The sequence below is a fragment of the Vicugna pacos genome, chromosome 2 (assembly GCF_048564905.1).
Source record: "Vicugna pacos chromosome 2, VicPac4, whole genome shotgun sequence".
NCBI lineage: Eukaryota > Metazoa > Chordata > Mammalia > Artiodactyla > Camelidae > Vicugna > Vicugna pacos.
In genome coordinates, this window is record NC_132988.1 from 30,536,579 (window position 1) to 30,564,157 (window position 27,579).

The following is a 27,579-nucleotide window of genomic DNA, read 5'->3' on the forward strand; positions in this document are numbered from 1 at the left end:
CAATGTCTTGATGACAACAGCATAAGTGAAAGTACTTATGGACTAGAGGAATGACTATGTGTATGTTTGTGGGGTCGTGGGAGACAGGAAGGCATTAGAGTCCGACAGGAGGAGACTTAAAAGCTGCACAGATCCTGATAATTTCCCAGCCACAAAAGAAGATCTGGGGTTCCAGGCAGCACACCAAGCCAGGGAGGGGACCGGCTGAGGCTTGGTCATAGGAATGGCAAAAACTAGTCACCAGTCATAGTGAAGTGAGCCACATCAGATCCTTTCAAGAATTAGTGGTGGTAGGGATAAACAAATAGACACAAGTATGTGAAACTATACATGAGAGAAAAACTCTAAAAATTATAAGATTATGTATCTAGTCTCATGTTTACTGCTTACAAATTATGTGACTGTGGACAAATCACTTGACCTCTCTCAGTGTATTCTGGCAGCTTTAAATGGGGACAATGACCATCACACCTACTGCACAAGGTTGTAAAGATCTGATGAAAGGACAGACGTGAAAGCAGTTCATAAACATAGTGCTCTAAGACTTGTGACATGGCTTCTTTTCTCCTTTGTTGCATAGCCGAGGAATGCTCTGGACTTTCAAGAGGAACCATAGCTGACAATGTTAGGACTTTCCATGGAGGGAGTGGGGAAGCACCTGGGCCGGGAAAGATCAGGATCTATGCAGCTTTTAAGAACGCCCTCCTGCCAGACTTTAATGCCCTGCTGTCTCCTCCCATCCCCAAAAACACACACTGAGAGTCATTCTTCTAGTCAAACGGTTATCTTTGATTACTCTACTATCAACACGATATTTAATTACTGTACTGTAAGTTGAAACTGTAGGCCTAGAGACCCCAAAGCCCACGGATATGTTTTCCTTGGCCTGCAGGTTGGCCTGCTTCCTCACCTTCAAAAATTACATATATCCTCTAGTATTTAATATTTCAAAAACATGTGATTCTCATCAAAACTGTCATAAAAAGTCTTACACATAGCATTCAAATATGTTAGTTGAAAAAAATAAAAGGAAAAACAAATATGTTAGTTAATTTGAATACCTACATAAAGTCTGAACACTTCAAGGCTTGAGATTGAAGGACAGCAAGACTTTTAAGCTAGGAACTGGTTTAGGCCTCCTTCCCCTTGTCTATTGGATCCAGATCTAAGAGCAGGTCTATGGTGCCTTAAATGTGGAGGTGGGAGGCAAAGAATGAAGATCATTACATAGGGTCAGGCATACGTTCTCCTGAGACCCACTTCTCCTGTTTAGCTTCTCAGCCCCAGCACTTAGCCCCAAAGCCCCTAGAATTATTTATTATCCAGGATTACCATCAATTAAGCAATTCAACAAATTGTCTTTACTAATGGGTAATCACCAGCTTAAGGGCAGGGGACAGGCCTGGATGATAACTCTGGATCTTTTCAATGAGCCTATCAATGACAACCTGGAACAAATTATGCACACATTTTGAAATCCACAAAAATGCAGACCAGACTCTTCTCCCTAGTGTCCACCCCCGAACCCACACATGCTCTATCTTGGATCCTTGGTCCTCAGCCATGGTTTGTGTAAAATGGCTTCAAATTCATTTTCCACTAAGAGTTTAAATGTTTCTCTTTTCAATAATGAAATATGGGCAGTTCATTCCAGAGAGCTGCAAAGGATTCCAGTCTTTAAAGCCCAGAAATTTTAACCTTCTTTTACAGGCTGACAGCAAAAGAAGCTTGTTTCGCCAAAAGGGATACCAAGGTAATTTGTGAAGACCTGACCTCATTAAAATATTCCTGAAATGTGACCAAAAAGGAAGAGACGTCTAAATTAACTGTTAGAGGCCTATCCTGTGTCAAAAAGTGGCCTCAGAACAGTATTATTATCACTTCCTTTTTTACAGAAAAGGGCCCTGAGGCTTATAACGACCTCCCCAGGATGGTACAGCTGTAATCAAAGACAGAATCGAACTCGCTCTCAAGCCCACAACTTCCCCATTACCAATTTATCTTCACCAACCACAGGTCTTGTACCAAGGGCATGTCTTCCCTCTAAACTGCCTCTAAAAAGCTTAAGAAGTCAGAGGCTGAAAATGACCCAAAACTCAAAACATAAAAGAGAAGACCCCATGGTGATTGTTCCTTAAAACTAGGAGAGAGAAACAGAAAATTAGTACATAGTGAATCAGAGCAAAGATATGCAGACTTTCATAAGTGACAAATGATCCCCAGGCCAGAGAGGCTTTGCTTGAACGTAATAACAAATCTCAAGAAAGAACAGATCCCTCAGAAGGAGACTGGGAGGTAGCAGCAAAGGTAAAAAGTCTGAGACAACAGTCATCAGAGCCCATCAAGCACTCTTCAAGGAAAGTCTTCCCTGGCTGTTCCAATCCTTAATGGAGAGAGATGTCTCAAACTCATCAATTTCAGGAATACCAAAAGCCATGACAGGAAAGACCAACAGATTGAAGCACAAAACAATTAAACATCGCTATAAGGTAAAAGATGCCTTAAAAAAGTCAAAGGGTGAGCATAGAAGAGGAGAAAATATTTGAACACGTCAGAAAAAAAGGTTAGTATTACTACTATTATAAATATTCTCCTTCCCTGCCAAAAATGATCAAGGACAAACAACTCAACAGAAAAAGTGGACAGGACAGGAAATGAATAGACAAATCATGGAACAGGAAATGCAAACATCTCAAAAACACAGAAAAATTTTCAACTTAACCTATAGTCAAGAAACATGCAAATCAAAACAAAGGTGCATTGTTCCTACTGATCAGTGTTTAAAAAAAACCCCAAATCTAAAGATATCAGTATCACTAGGACTAGTGAGGGTACAGGGAAGCAGACACTGTTCCATGTTTCTTGAGGATGTAAGAATGCTACACAATCCTGGGAACATAATTTGTCTGTGTACTGTAATAAAAATAAGTATGTCCTCTGATCTCAGATCCCACTTTGGAGAATTACATATTGAGGCAATTTTAGTAGTGGCAAAAGGCAGCTTCAGCATAAATCAATAGAGGAATGACTGAATAAATTCTGGACATCTGTATAAATATTGTACAGTTATTAAAAAGAAAATAGCATTACTTGGAAGATAGTAAAAGGGAGTGGACTCAAAATTGCTGCTTCCACAAAGGCAAAGCTACAGAAACAATAAAAAAACTGTGATTTCCAGGGGTTTGGGGAGAGGGAGGAAGGGAGGAATGAATAGATGGATCACAACGGATTTTTAGGGCAATGAAATTATTCTGTACGATACCATAGTGGTGGCTACATGTCATTATGCATTTGTCAAAACTCGCAGAATATACATCAAGAATGAACCCTAATGCATACCATGGACTTTGGTTGATAATAATGTGTCCATGTTGACTCATCGATTGTACCAAATATGCCACACTGATGAGGAATGTTGAGGGCAGGAGTGTATATATGCATAGGTGGGGAGGGCTGTGTGTGATCTCTCTGTATTTGCAGCTCAGTTCTGCTATGAACCTGAAACTGCTCTAAGAAATAAAGTCTGTTAATTTAAAAAAAAATGATGCTTCCACAATCCATGCACCTTGGGCGAATTAATCACATCTCAGTTCCTCATCTACCCTCTGGAGATAACAGTACCTACCTCACATGGTAGCTGTGGGGTAAATGAGATAAAGCATAGGGACTGACATCCAGCAAGTACTGGAATGATGTCCATGATACCCTGTTGGAGGAGTAGGGGAGAACTGTACAAACTGTATAGCATACATCTATTTTAGTTAAAATAGTACATATATTTTAGAGCACACTGTGCATGTATGAGTGTGGTGGTGAGAGGAAAGGAGAGAGTTTTAAGTCTTTCTTTGTACATCTCAATGTTGTTTGGCTTGTAGCAAAGAATATATATTGCTTTTATAGTTTGGAAGACTAATCCAATAACATTTTTTGAAAGTGGCGTGAGTGAGAGTGTTAGCAGGAGTGGGGGATACAAAAGCATAACTAAATATTGGGAAGTGAATCGAAAAGCTGAGAAGTTTGACAGGTCTGGAACGCAGTGTGCAGAATGGAGGGCAGCAGGTATGCGGCTGGGAATGGACAGAGGAAAAGTTGTGGGTTCTCGGAAAAGGAGCATGGACTTTCCTCGATATTTAAGGAAAATTCTTTGGAAGAAAGGAATGCAAGGTATTGGCTATACTCTGGCAATGATGAACTCTGCCCCTCCATCAAAAAAAAAACTTTCAGTGGCTCCCTTTTACTCTTTACAGGGATAAAGTCCAGACCTACCTAGGTCCATGAGTCTAAGAGCCAGGCTTCTCAGCCCATCTTGCCCCAACCTCACTAAACTACTTGTAGTTCTTAGAAAGCTCTGCTCTCTCCAGCTTCCAAACGTTTGCTCAGGCTGTAGCTTCTGCCAGCAGTGCCCTTCCCCCATGCCTTTCCTTGTTCTGCTTGGGTAACTCCTCAGAGCTCAGCTCAAACATCCCATCTCCTAGGAGGTTCACCTTGATCCCCCAAGGCTTAGTTTCCCTTCTAGGTCCTCCTATATCATCCCGACATTAACCTAAAAAGAGCACTTTTGACACTGGTTTGTAATTGTCAATTTATGGTCTGCCTCTTCACTAAACTACACATCCCGTAAGGGCTGGTGCTTAATAGTATTTCTTGTTGAGTCTTCAGTACCTAGCACAGAATATAAGACAAAGTCAGAAATCCATAATGAATGTTAAATAAATGAATGTCTTGAAACACACAAGCCATCTAACTCTTTCACTTTTCTTGTATTCTATGTTTTCCCAAAATGTTTCTAATTTAATTCCCTGTCCTATGTATGATTTTCTGCCCATAACAGATCATATCACTGCAAGTCTGGGTCCATGTGACAGTTATATTGTTCACTGAAAACTAACAAACTGGCAAAGGGATTTTATATGTCAATCTTATACTTTAGTTAATACAAGTTCTGCACTGGAGGGGAAAAAAAAAACCCTCTATGTGCTGGCAAAAGCCAACATTTACATTTTAAACAAAGGGCTACAACTCTGAACTAAGGTAAATTTCTAAGGTAAAGGTCTCTTGGGAGGCCTTTCCTGACTATATCTGGACCTTGAGTCATTCTCTCATTCACCAAATATGTAATAACCCTCCACTAAATGGCAACTTTCATTCTAAATTCTGAGGATACAGCAGGGAACAAGACAGATGAACCCTACCCATCATGGAATCACATTCTACTGGGGGTTAGCAGAAGGACAGATAATAAATGTAAAATAAGGTAAGTTCTGGTAGTACTAAAAACTGTGAAGAAAATTAAGCAGGACAGAGAATAATTAAAGTTAGGGGGAAAAAGTGAAAGCTCTTTGGAGGTGTGGTCAGGATATGACTTCTCTGAGGGATGGACATTTGAGCTGTGACCTAAGTAATGAGAATCAGTCAGCCATGAGAAAACCTAGGGGCAGAGAATTCCAGGCACGAAAAAGAGCAAATGCAAAATCTCTAGGTACGAATGAGCTTGAAGCATTCAAACAAAGATAGAAAATCAGGTTGGCTGGAGCATAATGAAAAAAGGTGAGTGGAGAGCAATCAGAGGGTAGGTGTAGAACAGATGATAAGGAGCTTAGATTTTATTCTAATTGCAAGGGAAAGACATTATTGAGGTATAGGTAGGGAAGTGCCATCTTGTCTATAGCAACAGCTTCACCAATAAGAGTGATTGTTCTCAGCTGTCTATTCTTTTTCCTATTTTTCAGTTTGTTCACAACTTGGCAGGAAGAGGGATATGGTGTACTGAGGCCCCTGAACATTCTCAGCACTTGATAGTGCTGTGCATACTAACACAACAAATACTACTGTGAATTTTCCTATGTTCTTTAGCCATGAAATTATATTCAGTCCTTGTTTTTTCCCTAGTACTATTTTGTATATATTTCATAGATTTGTACATAGGGATGAGTGCAGTTTGTTTTCAAAATGTAATTTTCTAAAGGACGATTATTACTGGGCAATATATATAAAACATCAGAAGAGTTAAGATCAGTAGGAAAAGATTTGCTCCTTAACTTTAAACAGTTAGTTCTTCAAGACATACTATTACCAGAGTTTCACAGAAGGTGGATGAATATAATAATGGGTTGACTAAGGAAATCAGGCTTGCCATTCTGTTTCTTCCTGTGTATGTTATTTGGCTTGCTAAATTTTGATTTTAACATTCATAAAACAATGATAGAAAACATGGGCCTCATATGAGAAAAGATTATAAAGCAAAATAAAGATGTGATAACTGTAATAGAAGCTCTGGGCCGACAGATCTTTAATATTTCAAGTAAATGGCACTTTTTAAAGGGACACAAATCTTTAAGCATTTAGATCTATAGAAAATGAGCTGCTTTTTAGATTGAAAAAACAAAAACCAGGAGCTTAAAGCTTCAGTTTAATGCAGAATAAACTGCTCTTGAATCCTCTGTAATAAATTGGCATGCATAATTCAACTACTGTCATACACTAGAGGAAATTCTGACTGGCTTGGACTTTATCATGATTACTGAAAGGAAGTTCTCTAGCAGAACACAGATTTTTAGTAGCAAGTAGGTCCAGGAGTTTCTGATGAGAAGAACCAAAAGATCACAACTTGTCCCCGTAAATTTTGCAGCATAAAGTAACAGTCTAGAAGTCATGATTTCTGATAAGCGTGACTCCAAAAATAAGACTAGTCAAGAGGCTGAGCTTTCTTACCCAGTTTCTTACCATCTAGTATCTTACTTGCTGGGAAGAGGAAAAGCTGGCCCAAGAAGCTGGGAGTGTTAATAAAATCCCCTGCAACTACACCACATTCCTCACCTAATTTTATTCTCTTAATCTAGTAATCTCCAAACTAGAATAAGTCTACCCTGAGATTCTATAAGTACTTTCTAAGGGGAATACAAGCACAGATAATTGCTGAGACACCAATTCAACTTTCCGATTTCAAATCATTTTTTAAATCAATCTTTTCTCCTCTCACCCATCACAGGTCTCACTGTGGCAAACTGCTCCCATGTGCAAAAAGCCTCTAAGGCACCATACGAAGGAACAATTGTAAATATTGATGTCAATATTTAATTTAATCAAGGCGTGATAAGCAGCAGATTTCCTGACTTTCCTTATCTTAAATATGTTTCTTTTAGGAGAAAAGCATGGTGTTAGAAATTGGGTATTTTGGTCTGTGTTGTGGTGTTGTGAATTCAGATATATTGTAGAGTTGGGTAGCAGAAGTTATGATCATTTTTGCCTAATGCCATTTCCTCTTCCACTCCCTGATGCTGTCAAAGAAGACTGTTGAGACAGCAACAGGGTCCTACTTCATATGGGTAACAAACTCACAGTAAAGTTTCATGTTCCATATATCTATCTCAGAATTCAAAAATGGAAAATTTGTGAAAAACATTCTGGGAAATACCCATCAGCTGCAAGGTACACCTGCTCAGTAATGAGAAAGAACGTGATATCATCCTCGTGTGTTTCAACTGCATATTTCAAATTATTTCAAGGAAAGAGGTGTTAAAAAATTCCAAATTTCCTTCCAACAGATCAATGTTACATGTAAAAGGAACATATATCAGAGCTACGGTAAAGTTTTGTAGTGTTTTTTGAACAATTACTCAAACTCCTGGGAGAAAATATTTTCACTAATTTTTACCTAAGGATTACTGAATCCAGTAAGTCAATACTCATTTTTTTTTTACCCAAACACTTCTGCTCATTATCACCAGTTAACCATCTGTCACCTCATTAGCCATCTCTTTTACATAATAAACTTAGATTTAAATATATAATTTTCTATTGTAAAGAATGCATTTAACAACAATCATTTATTCATCTTTGTAAGCTCTGCACCTAATAATACCCCCACATGTTTTCTTATTCTGTCTTCTAGCAGAAAATTACATTCATAAACTAACTGGAGAGGGGGAACTTCATCCATTTCATTGAGACATATTTCCAATAAAATTTTAGTTCTCTATAGTAATTATTTGTAAAAATCTGTAATGCAGTTATGATCAATTATGTGTTTCTAATAATAATTATAATAATAACTCAATCCAAAAGAAATTTTTGGTACTTGAGAATCTTTTGGTCATAGAAATTTTTTTTAAATTATAAATAATTTTTTATTGCATAAAAGAAAGATTGGATAAGCAATAAAATACATTTGAGCATAAAATATATTTCTAAGACTTCTGTGGGGAAGTAGAATAAAAATACAAATTCAAAGAGAAAAAAGAATAATGTAAAATTTCTGTAAAAATGGATGATAGTGATTTTAAATTTCTATGGGATTTAATTTCATTAAGTGCATTTTTAAGTGACATGACCCTTTTTATTTTCAAATGTTCATATTTACATTATACTAGAAATTACACTTTTTTGCAATTAAGGACAAAAAATTTCACATGTAAACCTAAAAATTATTTTCTGTGGTATGTCATCAAAAATGTATAAAGATCATTGCCTCAACCCTTTCAGCTTACCCATGAGATCAACCTGGGACATGTGAATCTCCCTTGGGTAAGAAGTTAGCAGTCAGTTAGGGTAGTCCTGTTGCCATCTTCATAAGGCCACTTCAATACTGATTTCACTTCTTTTGTGGAATCTCGTGGGGCCACTGGTAAAGTGTAGGCTTTGTTTCCAGAATGTCCTGAATGAGTCAGAACAATACATCAATTAAATCAGCTCCCATACTATTCTGTACCCAAGGCTGTAATTCACAAACTGTTCTATTTGCCACCTCAAATTTCCCATGAACTTGTTCAGCATTATCAGAAGCTCTAAAAAGATCAAATAACATAAACATACCGTAAAAATTAAGAGCCAAAAAGATGTCCTCGATTTTATTACAACACCTTCCCAATATGAATTTTCCAGCAAGAAGTGAAACATTCAGAGATCACATTATCTTGTTCTTCCAAATTATAGCCCAAAGTAATTAGTACCAACTTCATGTTAAAGTCCAAAATTATTAACGTCCAACATTGAACTCTCTTGCTCTTATGAATTAAAGTTCAAACAACAGGTTGTGTCACTGCCTGGCAGTGAACTTAGCTCCCAAACCTGGAGCTCCCCTTCCCTCAGAGGGCCTATCCTGTTAGCTTACCCCAAGTTCCTTGGCATGGGCAGGCCTGCCTTGGCACCGACAGAACTCTGTGAAACTCGTGGTATGAAGCAGCAGAGCAGAAAGCACACTTTCTGTGGGTGGCCTGGCTCCCATGAGAAATGAAAGAAGAAGAAGGTGGGCTGCACGTGCCAAACTTACACATCAGGAAACTTGCTGGTAGTGCTGCAATAAAGTATTGAGTGTTATGTTAGTGGCACCCCCTCCATACTTCAAGAAACATCTGATGTGGGAAAGAAGTGTTTTCCCCTAAAATAGAGAAATAAAACAGAATTACAAGAAACAGTCTCTCTTATTTAAGAAATATTGAGCTCAATTCCTAAGCTAGGTTTGCTGGGAGATTCACAAGTGAATCAGAGCTGGATGCTAACAACCAACCACTAACATTTATAACACAGTCATATGTCAATGCCATATATTTTAGAGTTTTGTTACAGCAGTGCCCTACTTCCAGCACCAATTTTTGTATTAGTATAGATTAGGCTTTATTTGCTACCAAACAACCCCAAATAACTCAGTGACTTAGAAAACAGAAATGTATTTCTTGGGGGGAAGGTATAGTTTAAATGGTAGTGCACATGCTTAGCATGCACAAGGTCCCGGGTTCAATCCCTAGTACCTCCTCCCAAAAAATAAAAATAAACCTAATTGCCTCCCACCCTGCCAAAATTAAATAATAATAAATAAATGAAATTTTTTTTTAAAAAAAGAAAGAAATGTATTTCTCACGCATACAAACGTGTGTTAACTGAGGTCTCTTTTCCACTTTGTCCTGATTCAAGGACCCCGACTGATGGAAGCAGCCACCATGTGAACTACTGTTGGGCTGGTAGATTAAAGAAGGCCACAAATTCTTTGTCACTCTTCTCCCCAGTCCCCATCAAGAGGTGGAGTTTACTTCCCTTCCCCATGAAACTGAGATGGTCCTCTGTCAGCTTTTACCAACAGAATATGTTATTTCCAGGCTTAAGGCTTATAAAGACCTGGAAGCGTTTGCTTTTGTGGTTTTCAGAGTCCTGAACCATCATGTAAGGTATCAGGCTACTCTGCAGAAGAAGCCAGGTGAAGTGATGCCCTGGGATAGCACTGGAAAAAGAAAGGCTCAGCCATCCTAGCATCCCAGTTGAGCCTCCAAATTACTCCAGCCCCATATAATACCTGCCTGGAATCATATGAGAGAACTCAAGCAAGAATAGACATCTGCCCATGAGCCCTTTCAACCCGTAAACCATTAGAGATAATAAAATGGTTAATGTTTAAAGTCATTAAGATTTGGGATGGTTTGTTATGCAGCAATAGATAACTAAAACATTCTGTCACTGTACCAAAAAGAAAGAGCATGAGAAATTGTACATGAGTTCTTACAGCTTTTGCTTCGAAGTGACACAGATCACTTCAATCACACTTCAGTGGCCATGCTGAGTTCGGAGGAATAGGAAAATGCAAGTCTACTATGTGTGCATGGGAAAAGAAATGGAAACATTTGTTAGTTAGTACTAATACCTCCCAGAGAAAGATCAGGTCTAGAGAGGTACATCTTCCATAGCAATGACAAGTCAATCGGGGAATAGTGGCTTAGGTTTGCTGGGGAAGGGAAGGCAGGAAAGCCACTTGTAGATATAGGGAGGCCTCTGAGTGCCAACTGAGTTTCTGAGATAGCTGAGCATCCCTGGGCATAAGTAACTGAGTAAAGGAAATCAGCATACAGGACAAGTCCCTTCATGTAGGAATGGAAGGGAAGGGAGGAAAGACAGAGCAAGTCACCAGTCAGAAAGTTACTGCAGTATTCAAAGCAAGAGTATCCTACTGGGAGAATTGGGGTCGGGGGGGGGGGGACCTCCCTCCTAGACCAGTTCAGAGGGCTTAGAATAAACATAAATTACTCAGAGGACTCAAAAAAAAAAAAAAGAAGGAGAAGGAGGAGGAGGGGAGGGGGAGGAGGAAGAAAGGAGAAGGAGAAGAAGAAAGAAGAAGGAGAAGAAGAGCTTCAAGTGTGAAGCTGAGATACTTATTTTATCAAGAGTATAAAAGAAAAGGTTTAATTCCCATGGCAGATAATGTTAGTTACCTACCCAACATTCCCCACCCTACTTCCTTGACAACAGAACTTCAATACTGCTCAATTCCTCTCTTCCCTCCAAACTAATCAGGAAAAAGAAAGCTACACACACATAATTCAGTTACAAGGTAAATCCTGATTGGTCTAAGCCAGTGGTTCTCAACCAGTCTCATCTCTCTAGGGAGTATGTGTTGGGTGGCGTGGAAGAGGGTTGGGTGTTTTGGTGTCACAATGCCTGGGGTTGCTACTGACATTTAGTAGGAAGGTACCAGAGATGCTAAATGTCCAGCAATGTACACCACAGTCCTGCATAAGTTTCCAAAAGCCAGATAAACACTTACCAATCCCGGTAGTCCCATGCTTCTTGTCAGTTACTGCTTTAGGGTCTAGCTCGCAACCTAGTTCTGGTAAGTAAGATATAAGGAGTGGACTGCTGTGAAGCCTCTGGTATGGCTTCTTCCTGCCTGTTGATGTTGTCCCAACCATATGACACCCAGGACTGCTACAGCCACCTTCTCCCTAAAACCAGTTTCTTCCCAACTCCCTGTTTACATAATTGGCATTTCCATTTCCTTTTACCATATCCTAAAGCAGTTTTCGACTTCTATTAACCACTAACCTTAACCTTAGGATGACCACTCATGAGATTTGCGTGGGACAATCTGATTTTACTCCTATTCTTCCTGTGTAATTAATCGTGACTCCTTTCACTTACAAAATTATGCCAGATTGGAGAAGGACAGACCATACATGGTCACTTACACCCAATTAAATATTGCTCACTCTGCCTTAAGATGCCTCTAAAGCAAGGGTCAGCAAACTATGGCCCGTAGGCTGTTTTTGTACCTCTGGAAAGAAAAAAAAAAAAAGTCTTTACATTTTTAAACAATTGAAAAAGTCAAAAGAATGATATTCCATGATACCTAAAATTATATTAAAATTTCAGTGTCCACAGTTTTACTGGAACACAGCCATACTCATTCCTTTAAGAATTGTCTATGGCTGCTTTCTCACTAGAAAGCAGAGTGAGTAATTATGACAAACAATGCCTAAAATATTAATGCTCGGCCCTTTAAAGAAAAGCTTACAGATGCCTACTCTAAAACCACCATCAGTTCAGTGTTCCTCACTTCCTGCACAAATATGGTAGCCTACTAATTGGTTTCCCATTCTTTTTTCCCAGTCCAATGCTTCACACACCTGGTAGATACTCCATCTAGTGAAGAGTTTTGATTCTCATTTGCCCCTTCGTATCTTCAATGGTTCCTTCAAAACCAGCAATATGAAGTCCAAGCCTATCCCTTGATAATGAAGACTACAACCTTGGTTTTCCAGAGTTTGCTCCTCTTCAGTACTTAAATCCCAAATGGATCATCTGCTGTTTCTCCAATAAGCATACCATACGTCCCCATTGCCTGCCCACGTCTCTCCTTCATCCCATCAGCTCAAGATTAAATGAAAACTGTCACTCCCTCGGTACACCTTCATTCACCACAAGGGTAGTTCACAGCGGTGAGGCGGGATGGGGGGGGGGTGGTAATGGGGGAAACTCAGCGACACAAAGACAAGACTACGGCGGGAGAGAGCACGTCAAATGAGTTGAGTAAGTGAAGTGAGGGGCCCAGAATGAGGCTTCAGAACTGACATGTACCCTGGAATTTTCAGGACTCAAGAGGCTAGAAAATTCTAAAAGACCCAGGTAGACAAAAAGAAACTGTAAATAAAGCTAGATGAGCAAACAGAAGGACTACCATATCCTATGCACTTCTCTACCGCTCCAGAGATTACGATTTAAGAAATAATGACACCTTTAGTCAAAAACCTGAAAGAAAATTCTACAAGCCTTGGCCAAAACCACGGGGGAGTGGCTACTCGGTGTCAGCGCACACAGCACGTACATTCCCTTGGCCAAATAATCCTCGTGAGGGTTCCGAGCGCTCTCTCCTTGTCAGGCGACTCCAGCTAGTCGCCAAAACTTCTGGGCAGTTGCTTTGCCTGCCCGCCCACGCTCCAGGCTTCTGGGCAAGCGCGACGGCGCCCTGGGGGTTGAGAGAGAGACACCCCTTATCAGTTTGCGAAAGCAGTTAAAACCATGTCGCGGCCTCCCACTAAACTACCAGCCCGCGCCCTCCGAAAGGCGCTAGGGCAGACCCCGCCTCAGCAGCCGCCTCCGCGCACGCCAAGCTCTCGGGCGGAGAGAGAGCGAAGAGGCGGGAGTTCGCGGACGCAAACCCAAACCTGGGAAGGGAAGCGATTCCTGGGCGCACGCGCACAGCGAGGGGACTGGGCGGAGCGTGCCTCCCAGTAAGGTTGCAGAGGAAAGGCGAGCGCGTGGCGCCCGAAACCCGCGCACGCGCCGTAGTCTCGCCCCGCCCATGCGCGCGCGCGGCCGGCGCAGCTTTTTTTCTTCAGGCCCGCCCCTCTCTTTTGCTTCAACTAGAGGAGGTGACTGGAGAAAGCAGAGACATGTGGGTCGAGGTGGGCGGGGCGTCGCACGCGAGCGCGGCCTGCAAAAGGAGGGAGGGGAAGGGAGAGATCCAAGACTACGTTACCCCGTCAACACCCAATCGGGAGCCTGCCTGACCCCACCCCCTACCCTCACGTTATTGGCTGGGAGGGCCCATATGGGCGGGGCCAGTCGTGGGGTTGGGGAGGGCAGGGGGCGGGGAGGAGGAGGAAGGCGCTGGCGGGCAGTGATGGCGGCGGGTGATGGGGACGTGAAGCTAGGCACCCTAGGGAGTGGCAGCGAGAGCAGCAGCGACGGTAGCAGCGACAGCCCCGGCAGCGCGGGAGCAGCAGCAGAAGGGGGTGGCTGGGCGGCAGCGGCGTTGGCGCTTCTGACGGGGGGCGGGGAGATGCTGCTGAACGTGGCGCTTGTGGCGCTGGTGCTGCTGGGGGCCTACCGGCTGTGGGTGCGCTGGGGGCGGCGAGGTCTGGGCGCTGGGGCCGGGGCGGGCGAGGAGAGCCCTGCCGCCACTCTGCCTCGTATGAAGAAGCGGGACTTCAGCTTGGAGCAGCTGCGCCAGTACGACGGGTCTCGCAACCCGCGCATCCTGCTCGCGGTCAATGGGAAAGTCTTCGACGTGACCAAAGGCAGCAAGTTCTACGGCCCGGGTGAGGAGTTGGAAGGGGAGGGGGAGGACCCCCTGCAGCTCAAGAGCATCCCCCTTCTGATGGGGAGGCGCCTGGGCACCGGGTTAGTTTGCCAGCCTTCTCGACGTCTGGACCCCCGCGCCTAGTCTGCGGCATCTGAAACGGCCCGCCCCCCACACACACCCGAGCTCGGGCACCTACGGCGTTTCCCCCCAAAGTCGGATCCCAATGTTGCCCCAGGAACCAGCTCTCAGCTTTCATCTTTCCCCCATCCCATTTCTCCTCGCAGCCTTTTCCTGTGCTGAGTTTTTCAAAATCCTTTTAGTTGTCGCCTCAGCCTTTCCTGGGCTTTTTGATTCCTGGGATGGTTGGGGGCAGAAGGGAGGCAAGATTTCTAAAGTAGGGACCTAAAGTTTTAGGCCCTGTAATTCACAGCTTTCCTTTCTTTACTATTCTTTTGCCGTTGATCTCCCTTTTCCGTCTACTACTGCCCATAAGGCCACGTTTAAGTATACGTAGTTCCAGGTCCCAACCCTCTAATCTGTGAAGTCCGGGCATATAAGCAACACCTCTAGAGTCTTCTTTTTTTTTTTTTTTAAACCAGTTTTGGTATGGAGAGATGCTTTCCAAGACTAACAGTGTATGTGGGATGACACAGACCAGAATGCAGATTCCTAATAACTGCTGGCAAGGTTATTCGCCCTGAGTTTTGGTTTTGGGGGTGGAGCTCATATACCCAGGAGGCGTGCCAATCTGGTTTCTTTCTATATCCTTTTTGTGTGTGTGTGTGTGTGGTAGGGAGACACACATCCAAATCCACGTTGATTATGACTTAATTGTGTTTTCACTGAGGAGAAAAAAAACTTTCAAAAAGCTATGAATTCCTATTCCCATGCACCAGTTCTGCAAATTTAATGATTTTTAGAACTTTGCTTTCATAGAACTGTTTATGTAGGGCACTTGGTTTAGAAACTTCTTTTACGATGTAGTTGGAGCATACATTTCAGATTATGCTGATAAACTTCAGTTCAGACTCAAGGAACCTGTTGTACCATAAAATTGAGCAACATTGTACATGCTGGTTTTGTAGTTATTCTAAGCTTTAGAAAAAAGTGACTACAATAAAAAGTAAACAACAAAATTAGAAACCTAGAGTGACCTGTTAATTTGAAAGAGTACATCCAAGCCTTAATTCCGGGGGATTGGCAAGTCTAAAAACAAGTTGGTTTCCTCGTTGATTTAATCTGTTAGTGAGATGTATTGACACTTGAAAATATATACTTCTGATTTTTGTGGTTAGATATGTTAGAAGTGCTGGAAGATATTTTTTGGTTTGTTCTTTCTTAATAGGAATAGAGAGAAGAAATTGGAGATTCTACATGTTGAACTATATATGTCTTAGTTGCTTGTATTTTATGTGTATATCTGCATTCAGTCCAACCAAGTCATTTGCTTCTGGTTATATAAATATGAAAACCAGATGTCTCCCTACTCATATCAGCTGAAATGGTTAACATACTTTTTTGTTTGTTTGTTTACTTAAGAGCGTGTGGGATAACGTGGTAGGGCCAAAGTACAAAATTTAAACGGACAGACCAAGTAGTTAATTTTTTTTAGTCAAGGATTTATACAGTATGTGTATTCAATGATTAGGAATTGTGTACAGATTGAGATTTTTAACGTAGAGTTTAACCAACTAGAAGATGTGCTTTTGTAGCCCCTATCTGAACTGACAGTGAAGCAACCGAAGTATTAGTGCAAAGAAGCATATGAGTCTTCATAGATAATGCCTTGCCACTATCTGAAAATAGCTAGGAAGAAACAGTCATAGACAGTTTGGCAGCATCCAGTGGCAAATGTTCTGCAACAGAAATTTTAAAATTAAGATAAGAGTCATAGTTATAATTTAGATAGCCTTTGTGTGGCTTGAGCCAGTTAGCGCCCTCCCCCCAGATAACAACAGAGAAGCTAGTTTAGGTTAGCTTCCACTGACTCCGAGGTCCTCATGAGCAGGCTAAGAGTGATATTCAGTTATTTCATTCTAAGTACTTCTTGATTAACAACCTAATAGAGATATCTGGAGTGTTTTATTATTGAAAGGTACCTTAAAGTTAACCAGATCATCTTATGGGCTTGAATATGTTGATATTTCACATCAATAGACGATATAACACTTTTCCAAAAGTCCTGAAGCCAAATTTCTGGCTACAAAACGGACTTGAGTTTTGATCTTAATTTTCATTTCTGTCCTCAAATCAATCAAGCAGTTTTGTAGCAGAATAATTCAGAAGCAATAATCCTTATCTGAGACTCTTCGTAACTTAAGAATGAGCAAAGGAAACCAGAAAACCTAGTTTCAATGCCTAGCCAGTATCTACTCTCATTTCTCAATAATGGTTTTAGCATTAAAAGATTGTTTTGTGAGGCTTTTTTGACGTTGACGATATTGTTCTTGTTAAGCATACATTTTTAAAGTTCCAGTTCTTAAAAAATTAAATAATAACAGTTTAATTTAGTGGAGAGAATACATAATGGCAAACAGTTGGCATTAACTACATTTGTCGATATTAAATTTAGTAACAGTTCAGGCACTTGGCCAGGAGAATGGTCATGTAAGGAACAATGAAGATGGAAGGAGAAAAGAAACCAGATTTCTTAAGCACTTACCACATCAGATCCATTGATTTGTCATTTCCACAATGCTTCAGTGAAGTTAGTAAATAATCCTGTCCTTCAGATGGGGAGTCTGAGGTTTAGGAATTTGGAGTAAATTGGCTTGGGTCACATAGACATGGCATTCAAATCCAGATATATTTGAGAACAAGTCCTATCAACTCTATTTTAGGTAAATTGCATTCTGGGATAAACTCGTAGAGAATCTCACTAGTGTTATTTTGTATGACCTCTCCTGGTTCTCATAAAGATTTAAAGCCTCAAAGAAACACACTTTAATAACTTTATATTGTGCTGTTTGATATGGTAGCCACAAGCCAGGGGTAGCTGTTTAAACTTAAATTAATGAAAAGTAAATGTAATTGAATATTGAGTTCCCCACACTAGCCACATTTCAAGAGCTCAGTAGCCACATGGCTACCATATTAGACAGTGCACTTAATAGAGTAGCTCCATCTTCCCAGAGAGTTGTATTCAACAGCATTGATTTCTAGAGGTCAAGGTAGAAGAAGGACACTCCATTTTGAGTTTATTATCTTACTTAATCTTCAAACAGCCCTAGGAGATAAGTAATGTTTCCATTTTACACATGTGGAAACTAAAACTCAGATTTTTCCCAAAGTCACATATCTAAGTGGCAAAGCTAGAAATCAAACCCACTCTTAACTGGCTTCACAGGCTGTCCCCTCTCACTGTGTCACAATATAATACAATTTCACATTTCCAGAGTTGTAATAGATGAGGAAGACTCCAACAGATGGTTTAATTTTAAATGATTTGATGTAATATTATTGCAATGGAACTCTACCAAAACAGTGTTTTTTAATATATTATTAAAATACATATTTAATATATTTAAAATGGCAAGAAATGATACAATCCACCTTTGTAATAGTCTATCCACATTTACATATTTTGATATATAGCTTTCCCTTCATCCTGTGTATTCTTTGACACATACCAACTCTATATTTTCTCCAACATAACCTTGTAAATTGCACTGGAAAGAAAAAATATGTAAGAAGTACCCCCATGAGATGCTTAATGTTTAGGAGGTAGGGGAAAGGAGCACATATACCTTTCATGTGTTTTTCCTCCTTTTTTAACTTTATGTTCAATATGTTAACTTTTGTTTAAAGTTTGCAAAATGCAGCTGAGACAAGAGTTGCAACATATAGACAAACCTGTTCTTTCCTGAATGTCCTGTTAACACTAGCCTCTCATCCTAGTTTCTTGCTTTGAAGCCAGCTGGGTTTGTTGTTAGGGCAATTGCTCATACACATTCATTACCTACCAGTCAGATAAAGGGATGAGCTAAGTTTTCTAATGAATTTTGATACTCTGCCCAAATTTATACTAGTTATTTCTACAGTACCTACTTGGTTAGCTCCTCTGAATTTAATACCATTTCATTTTTTGTAATCTATGAGAGATTTTGTATTAAATACTAACACAGAGTATAAGAGGATAGTTTAAAGCATATATGGGACCAGAAGATGTTGTTCAAGTTGGGGGGAAGGAATAGATTTAGTAACATCTGGAGTTAGCCATTTAAGTTCTTTAAATAGTTCTTTTAACAATGTGACATAGACCACCCCTCCCTCATGTACCTGTGACAGACATCACTAAATAACTGCTGTACTCTGAGAGCCTGCATCCTGTCTCAGTATCTTTAATACAGAATTTCATCTCCACTTTTAAATTCTAAGAAGGAATTGCCTGAATTTCATTACATCATTGGCTAAATAAGATGTTTTGAGAAATGCAAGTTCTCTGAGTCTTCAAAACATGCCTCTCTACCCTATGGAGTTTCTGGTCTTTTGAGAAAGGCAGATGATAAACAAGCATTCAATGATTATAATTTGTAATTAAATATGCTGTGAAAGAAATGAACAGGATATATAATAGAGGATAACAAAGGACTTTAGATGGTTAAGAAAGGTACCTTATGTATATTAGTCTGTCAAGAAAGTAGGAGTGGATATTTAAGCAAAAACCTGAAGGAGCCAGCTATTCAGAGAGAGATTGGGTATATAAAGTGTTTTGAAGCTTTCTAGCACTAGATCTAGAACTGACAATACCGTATTAATGAGCAGAGGAATAAACATCCTTATTGCCGGTACTGATTTTCAGATTTGACTTCAGCCTTTGTTTGATTAGTATTACCTCAGTGTTACTTTTTCCATCCTTTTACTTTCAGCCAATCTGTATTTTACTTTTCCCTTATGAATAACATAGCTGGATTTTTTTCATTGAATTTAAAATCAATACTGTCTTAACAACTTAGTTTAATCAGTTTATATGTTTTGTCACTGCTAGTATATTTAGATTTATTTCTGGCATCTTATTTAGTAATTTCTCTTTGTCATACTTTTCTTTGCCTTTTTTCGCCACCTTTTTTCCTTCCCAGATTGATACTTTTCATCCACTTTTTCTGCCCTATTGATTTGGATGCATTCTATTTTTTCTGTTATTACTACCAGACTTGGTTTTACTGTGGTTTTTCAAACTCTATCCCCAAATTAGTTAAATTATTAACTTTTTAAAAACAGTCTTCATTTAAATTTACCAATATAATTATCATTTTCTTTATTCACTGTCATTTCTTGCATCTCATTCTTTTGTTCAGGGTTCAGTTTTCATTTTAGTGAGGTGTCTCCTCATTGGTAGAAAAAATTAGATAATCACTCTAATAGTTACAAAATTATCTGTTATACATATTAAATATTTACTTCCTCCTGCAAGTTTCTGCTCATTAAACTTGTGTCACCCTATTGTACTTGACTGTATTAAAGAAAGCAGTTTGAGGATGCACTAATTGGTAGATTTATTGATTTCTGAACTTTAAAAATATTAGAATCAGTAACATTTAGGTTTGTTATGTTAAGGGGGTAGGTAGTGAAAAGAAGTCTTACTGACTTCTCAGATATGCTTCTGATTGTGTTAGGAATGCAGAGAAATATGCTTTAACTAGACTTCAAATCCTTTCTCTGAGTAACCCATCCTTTTCCAACTATAGTTCTTAATATTATGTTCTTTATGGTCTCATGGGAAAAAGCAAAGAAAACTGTTTTCAAAAAATCCTTTTCAGAAGTTAAATGCTTCCTGAGGGAAATTCAAAACATGTGGAGAGGACAGCTTAATATAGTTTAGAGAGTGGGGAAATATGTTAATCATTGAATCATTCTTTTCTATTCAACAGTTAACAAAACATCATTTTCTCTAGAATTAGCCTTGGGTTATTAACTGTTGACTCAAGTTCACTCTTACCAAACCAAAAAAATAATATGTTTTATAAAGTTTTGTTTTTACATCATTCAATGTTGAGACTTCCCTAGGGGAGCTGATGGAGAATTTTGCTAGAGAATGTGCTGGTGTATTACTTACTGAAAGATGGAGGGTTTTCTGACTCCTATTTTTATAATGATCATCTTTTTTCTCTCTCCTTTTTACCATTTGGATGTGTTTCATGGTTGATACTCTCAAGTGTCCTGAAGTAGACTGACTTTTGTAGGCCAAGGAGGGAAATATTACAAGACAGCGCTAAGAAAAGCTGTCGATGTCTCCTACACCTTTTTTGTTCATGCTCTTCCATTTTGATTTAACAGGTATTCTAAACTAGCCATTCGCCTGAAATTTTGTGATTAGTGAAATGCTTCAGTTTTCAGGGTTGTCATTCCATCTTTGGGTTTGTGTTAAGTTTTCTCAAAATGTACTGTGTTTGGCGATGTTAGAAAAGTAGAAAATAGTACTTCCCAATTCTGTCAGTAATTTTAGGCAAGTCAGGAATGCCTCTGCTCCTGTTCATCTGCCAAATAGGGAAGGCAAAAACTGTCCCTTCCACTTTGCAATACTGTGAGAGGAGTCAGAATGCTAGGAAATGCTCACAAAGTTGAAATTCTCATTTTACATTTGTAGGTATTCATAACCCTGATCAGTTTTATTTTTCCTTTTGTGTGTTTGATTCACTGTTTTAAGTTTGTAAGCACTGGTTCAATCAGCATTAAGAGCCTATATAATGTTCAAAGATTTTTTTTGTTGTTTGTCAAGAAAAAAAAATCGCACTAGTTGTGTGTGTGTGTGTGTGTGTGTATATGTGTGTGTGTGTGTGTGTGTGTATATGTATATATATATATATGATGTCCTTGCTTAGTTTTAAAAGTTAATGTTTCTCCAAAATAATCAACTCCAACGAAAAATCTTCAGATTTTACTCTGTACATACAAACAGTATTGAGTTTCTTTCTCTTAAATGTTTAATCATACCCTTTTGAATACCAGTTGAGATAATGGGCAAAGTTTGAAAGCTGTAAATGTTGCCCAATTGTTAATTGAAAGTGTCCCATTTTCTTATATAGAAGACAAGTTTAAACATATAAAATGGTAGCCTAAGTTTATATTAATAGGAGAATGGTTAAATAAATTATAGGTATAGCCATTCAGTGGGAAAATATATAACTATTAAATGTTAATTGTGATAGTCACCTAATATTAAGTAGCAGTATGGAAAATAATTAAGATTGGAAAAGCAAAATAAAAAAGTATGTTACTAGAAGTATTACCTTTATTTTAGGTAACATCTAATGTTAGATATTAATATATTTAGATAAAAAGATATTTTAAAATATATTTTTAAATTTATTGCTAATGCCACTTTTGATTTCATGCAATAAACTTTTCAGAGAACTTTATGGCATAGTAATTTCTGAAGTTCAAATTAATGCTCATAAAAGTTAAGATTTTTTTCTAAGTAAATTCTTGAATTCTATTCTTAGAGAAACAGTTTTCTGACACATAACTTTCAATTTCCTAAATGCTTTCAAATATGAATATGGGTATAAATATTATTTTGCTCATTTAAAAATCAAGGAATTTCCTTTTTTTTTTTTAACTTGTATACTTATTAGAAAATACTTTATTCTGTTAACTGGACAATAAGCTCTCTTATTGACTACTCTGTTGCTCGTAATAGTTAAACCAGTAAATCTGGTTTTTAAATTACTTTCTCTAAATTACCTTTGTCATATATGGATAACTTTAAGACTCAGGAAAACAGTATTTTCTTTTGTAAAATTATGTTATTTTAGAAATCTTGTTTATTAGCATGTGATTTTTTTAAAGTTTTTTTTGTGTTTTTTTGGGGGGTAGTTAGGTTGGTTTGTTTGTTTTAAATGGAGGTACTGGGGTTTGAACCTAGGACCTCATGTGTGCTAAGCATGCACTCTACCACTGAGCTATACCCTCCCCCCACCATGTGTAATTCTTAAAACATTTTAAACAGGAAATTTAAGTGGTCTGCTCTCTGCGGCCTAAGATGAAGACAAAATTAACCCTTAAAAGATTTGTATTATAAAAATCATTTTTTAAATGGCAGACTTAACCAACTGTATGAAGTAGAATTCTCTCCTCCCCAGAAACATTGCTGCTGTTAAGTACTTGGTCTGTATTCTTCCTGATGTTTTTCCATGCATATACAAACATGGGTAAAATGTGTGTATGTGTATATTCTTTTTTAATTCAGAGCAAGTCATACTATATACTCTTCTGAATTCCTTTTTTTAGTTAATATGTCATGGACTTCTTTCTGTGCCTGTACATGTAGAGTTGCCTCATTCTTTTTGATAGCTATATACTATTCCATAGAAGTAATGTGCTATAATTTATGTAACCAAATTCTTGATATAGAAAAGTAGGCTGTTTGGATTTTGTCTATTATATGTGTTTTTAAAAAGTGAAGTGTCTTTATCATCATGAATTTGGGTGGAGATTTTATCATAAGTGAATCTTTTTAAAGGGTCAAAATCTAGAGTTTCTCCTTATTTGAAATTGCAGTTAATTCATATGAAGAAATTTATTATGTTCCTACTTCATGTCAGGCACTGTGTTGGGCACTGAGGAAACAGAGAAGTGCAAGACAGTTTCTGCCCTCAAGGACAAACTTTGGGAATGGCTCACTTCTGTTAGCTGTTCCTCCTTAGACAGGGTGATTCCTGATTCCTTGGACAAAATGCTAATCATTTTGTGTCAGTTGAAAGAACTGTTCCTTATGGCCATATACATATCTAGGCGATGTTCTGTTGATTATTTTTAGATGCCACAGTTAATTAGCAGTAATCAGTAAAGCATCATTTCCTCTCAAGAAAACTGGCTTCCAAACCAGACTGTTCAAGTTTCCTCTTCTCCCTAATACTTCACAGTCTCAATCTTTGAATATGTTTTTGAGTATCTGAAATAATTGAAATTTAAAGTTTAAATTTTTAGTGAAACACTTTACTTTGGTCAAAAGACAGATTTCCAAGAAATTTCTTCTCATTATTGCATCTAGTGTCTGTGCATGTTTTGAAATTAAGGGTTTGTACCAAATATGTCATGAGGTTTCTTTTATTTGACTTTTTTCTTTGAGACATTCTAAAGTATTGTTAGGTAATCTAAATAATTTCTTTTCTTCCCTAGAGGGCCCATATGGAATATTTGCTGGTAGGGATGCCTCCAGAGGACTAGCAACATTTTGCCTAGATAAAGATGCACTTAAAGATGAATACGATGATCTCTCAGATTTGAATGCCGTACAAATGGAAAGCGTTCGAGAATGGGAAATGCAATTTAAAGGTACTTTTTTTGTTGGGTTCTTTTTGCAAATATTAAATCTATGGCCAAAGAAAGTACTTGCTATTTCATCACTCTTTAAGAGCCTAATGATACCTTCTGTTTTAATCCCCATCATTACCAAGAGCCTAATGATACCACCTATTTTAATCCCCATCATTATTCGATGATTGTTACATGTGATTATTATTTATAAAATCCATATTTAAATATTGAATCTAAAATTTACAAAAATTATGACACCTTTAGTCTTACAAGGTTTGTTCACTAAGGTATACTTTTTAAAACATAGGCTTATAGTTAAAACTGAATTGATTACTGATATTGATACTATAATTTTAGTTTATTCCAAAATGATTTTATTGATCTTACCTTCAAACTATAAAGAAAAAAATGTCATTCCCCTTTATTATATATCTTTGTGACATCACATATTACTACCTCTGTGACACTCTGGACAACTATTTATATGACTGTGGATCCCTTTGAACAGTTCTGGCTTCTTGGCACTTTCTTAGACTGGTTCTTCTGTATGAAGCAGTCCTCCTATCTCATCCCCTTGGTTTTTCAATTGACTCATTTAACCTAGGTTCAAATTCTTGATAAGGAAATGACTCAGCCTTGGGCATGTCACCTTGGACATAACAATGTTCTAAATTAAACACCTAGTAACATAAAACAAGCAATGTAACAGAGATCTGAGGAGAGAGTTTGATGGGAGAAAGAACAAGAATGTACTAGGGGCCACTCACTGAGATCTCAAAGAACACAGGGTAATAAGTAAATTAATTTTCATCTCCTCATTTGGTTTGTTTTCTTGGTGACCACTCACATATGTCACATTTTCTCCCCAAGAATATTTCTTGGTTGGATCCACTTTCCATGTGATTTTTCACCCCATGTACTCTTCTCCCCACTTCCTCTGTCCCAAGAAAGTCACCATTTTCTGTTTTATGGTCCTCCCTAGTCCAAACTAGAGTCGTATACAAAATCCAGTATATTTATAGATTTCAAATAACTGTTGGAAATTCCATATATTGCCTGCTTGTTTCTTTAATTACAATACGTTGGGCTATTAAGATTTAAAGAACTATTCTGAGACTCACAGTGCACATTAAACCAGTTTCAGAGTACATGTCCCCAAACCTGTTCCAAGAGCCTGGAATGGGTGGCTCCACGATGGATCCTGGACATGCATATTTTTAAAAAAGATCTTCAAGGGATTCTGATGCAGTATCCTTGATTAAGAACTATCCTTGATATGGAACACTCTTCTGCAAAGCACAATTCCCAAGCTTTATAAGTTCCCTGATCCTGTTTTCTTCTGTTCAAGCCTTACTTGAGTACAAAGACCAGACAAGGTAAACAATAGGAAAAACTTGGCTTGTTCTGTATGATTCTAAAAGAGGCAAACACCTTCCTTGCTGTATAATGAAATAGTGAAATAAATTTGATCACTACTGATTTTGTATTGATGTATCTTTCAGAAAAATATGATTATGTTGGCAGACTCCTAAAACCAGGGGAAGAACCATCAGAATATACAGATGAAGAGGATACCAAGGATCACAATAAACAGGATTGAACTTTGTAAACAACCAAAGTCAGGGGCCTTCAGAACTGCAATTCTTACTCCCTCTCACAGAATGTCGAGCATCTTTGGGTTTGGTTCACCTGCTGCAAAAAAACATTCAACAGATTGTCTGTGCAAGCTAAATGAGTCTCACTATGAAGATTCAAATACGAGACATTATTTATGCTGCCAAACTCATTTGTTGCAGTTGTTTGTAATGTCTGGTGGGGCTTCTTCATCCTGAAAAGGAGGAGACAGGGAATTTTTAAAGAGCAAGAAAGTGACGAGATTACTCTTTCCTTTTTTCTCTTTTTTCTTTCTTTCCTTTTTTTTTTAATTGAAGACAAATTGATATGTATTTGCTACTTACGTGTACAAATCTCAAAAAACAGTAAGGGATTCCTATTTCATGTGCTGTGGTTTTGTTTTAGCAATGAAGGAGGGAGAATACCTGGCCCGCAGAGTTGGGGGTCCACATCAATTTGAGTACTTAGGGCTACTGAAATATTGTAATGTGAATTCCCAGACTTTTCTTTTTGGGTTTTATCAGGGAAAAGAAGGATTAAAAGAAAAAAAAAAAAAAAGAAACCCTATTTCTAAGAAATCTTTGGAAATTAGGAGAAGGGATTTCAAGTGGATTTAAGTGAAAGCTAATTCTCCAACCGTAAGATTGAAACTAGTTTTTAGCCCTTTCCTTCCCCTGGATCAAATCAATGTTAATTGTGCCTTATTTCACTTACATAGACTTGAATTATTTTTAGGGAAAGCCCCTGTGTGAATTGAGAAGTCACTACAAGCAGCAATGAGACTGAAGTTGGAATATTCTGTTGACCGCAAAACCTTGATGTCATTCTGTGTATATAGAATGTAAAAGGAATATTCAGTGTTACTGCCATATATGTTAATACACACAAACTTAATTAGCATTGTAATGGCCAAATGCATTCCCCCATGCTTTTCTCTTTTCAAAGAAAATTGAAAAACAAATCAACAACTCTGTCCCCCAACAGCTGCCTAATTTTGGGAGTCTGACTCTCACATCTCACTGGTGTGGGTACAGGGGGCTGGAGTATGGATGTTGTATGGGTGTGTCTGAGTGTGTGAAAGCGCCTTGGAAGGGACTCTGCAGATACTGTAAATACCCATACCATTTTAATAAAGCATGTACAATAAACCAAAATAAGCTTGAGTTGAACTTTATATACAAACTGTAAGCCAGTGGATTATGAAATGATCAAGATTGTGCATTTGATTCAAGATAAGGAAGAATCTTGGAAATGAAAGGCAGACACTGGTTAACCAAGTTGTACACATTGTACCACATTCACTGTAACTTTAGGAAGAAATTCCACTTTGTGGAATGTTCTCAAGAGATCTGAGATTATTCAGGTAAGAATTGATATATTAAAATGTACATATTTTTACTTTATATTTTGATGCCAACTGATTATACTAGCAGTAATAGCACTCCAGGTGTAGTTATTGAACACAAAACAATGAAGGTCTTATACTGTTAGGTATTAAATTCTTCTATTGTTTGGAAAAGCCCTTACTAAAAGCCCAATATATGTCCATTATTTGAGTTCATCATGACTATTTAGGTTCTCAGTTGGGGACAAGTTACACCAAAAAAGACAACTTATTTAATAAGTCACCAGTTAAAGAATTCTGCTTTATGAGTATAATATATGTAGAAGCCATCAAAGAAAGAGGAACTTTTAACTGCAATAATAAGCTAAAGTATGTAAAATACTACATTCTGTTATATTCAGTCTTGGAATGTTTGGTAGAAAATGATGACCTTCAGCCAAATCTTTGCTGAAGACTGGTTGGAACGACTGAAGAATGTTGGTAAATGCTTTGTGTGTTTTTATGTAAAATGTTTTCTAAACAGATTTGTTAAAGTACATGTCCTCTGTAGTAAGCTGGTATATATATGAATCATTTGAGCCTAAAGTTAAGAAAACCTACACTTGTGAATAGAGAAACCCTAAATATTCATGCGTAAAAATTATGGAATCTGTTTAAAAAAAATGAGTAATTTTGTGTTTTGGACTTGAAATAAACAGTGTTCTATGGACAATTCCTCAGTTTCAGTTGAGTGTTGTCATTCTCAGGTAAGTTGATGGGCAGTCACTGAGTAAGGGGATGGGAGCTGTGGTGGCATTTTTGCTGTTGTTTTCCCCTTTAATCACAATTTCCCTAACTTGCCTGATTGTTAGAACCACTTGAGGTGCTTTAAATACAAATTTTTTGGTTGCCAGTCCAAAGCTACCACCCACTGAGCCAGAATTGAAAGAGAATGGATCTCAGACTATTTGTAAGAAGTGCCTTGGGTAATTCTTATGATTGGGTCCTTTGAGAAACACCACAACAATCTTTTCATGTTACACAATTGACCCTTGAACAACAAGGGTTTGCACTGTGTGGGGCCACTTACATGCAGGTT

The 27,579-nt window shown here is 38.3% G+C and overlaps 1 protein-coding gene and 1 long non-coding RNA gene across 4 annotated transcripts in view; one reads left to right on the forward strand and one right to left on the reverse strand.

Annotated features, from left to right (window-relative positions):
- Positions 1 to 13,508, reverse strand: part of LOC116285905 (uncharacterized) — a 61,653-nt gene extending 48,145 nt beyond the window's left edge. The window contains exons 1-4 of one of the 3 annotated variants that reach the window (XR_012058910.1): positions 13,425 to 13,508; positions 13,085 to 13,225; positions 9,110 to 9,292; positions 8,487 to 8,653 (exon numbers count right to left, since the gene is read on the reverse strand). This is a non-coding gene — a long non-coding RNA (uncharacterized lncRNA). The other 2 variants (XR_012058907.1, XR_012058917.1) reach the window with 2 other exon arrangements.
- A 324-nt stretch (positions 13,509 to 13,832) lies between these two features.
- Positions 13,833 to 27,213, forward strand: PGRMC2 (progesterone receptor membrane component 2). The gene is made up of 3 exons (XM_006212232.4): positions 13,833 to 14,300; positions 23,405 to 23,560; positions 25,045 to 27,213. The coding sequence occupies exons 1-3, from the start codon at positions 13,883 to 13,885 to the stop codon at positions 25,140 to 25,142; spliced, it is 672 nt and encodes a 223-aa protein (XP_006212294.2). The 5' UTR covers positions 13,833 to 13,882; the 3' UTR covers positions 25,143 to 27,213.
- Positions 27,214 to 27,579: the final 366 nt, after the last annotated feature.

Bases quoted from the DNA above. Each gene is read 5' to 3' on its own strand.
- PGRMC2 (XM_006212232.4), top strand. From the start codon at position 13,883: ATGGCGGCGGGTGATGGGGACGTGAAGCTAGGCACCCTAGGGAGTGGC. The intron at 14,301-23,404 runs GTGAGGAGTTGG...TTTCTTCCCTAG, and splicing joins CAGCAAGTTCTACGGCCCGG to AGGGCCCATATGGAATATTT. The intron at 23,561-25,044 runs GTACTTTTTTTG...TGTATCTTTCAG, and splicing joins ATGGGAAATGCAATTTAAAG to AAAAATATGATTATGTTGGC.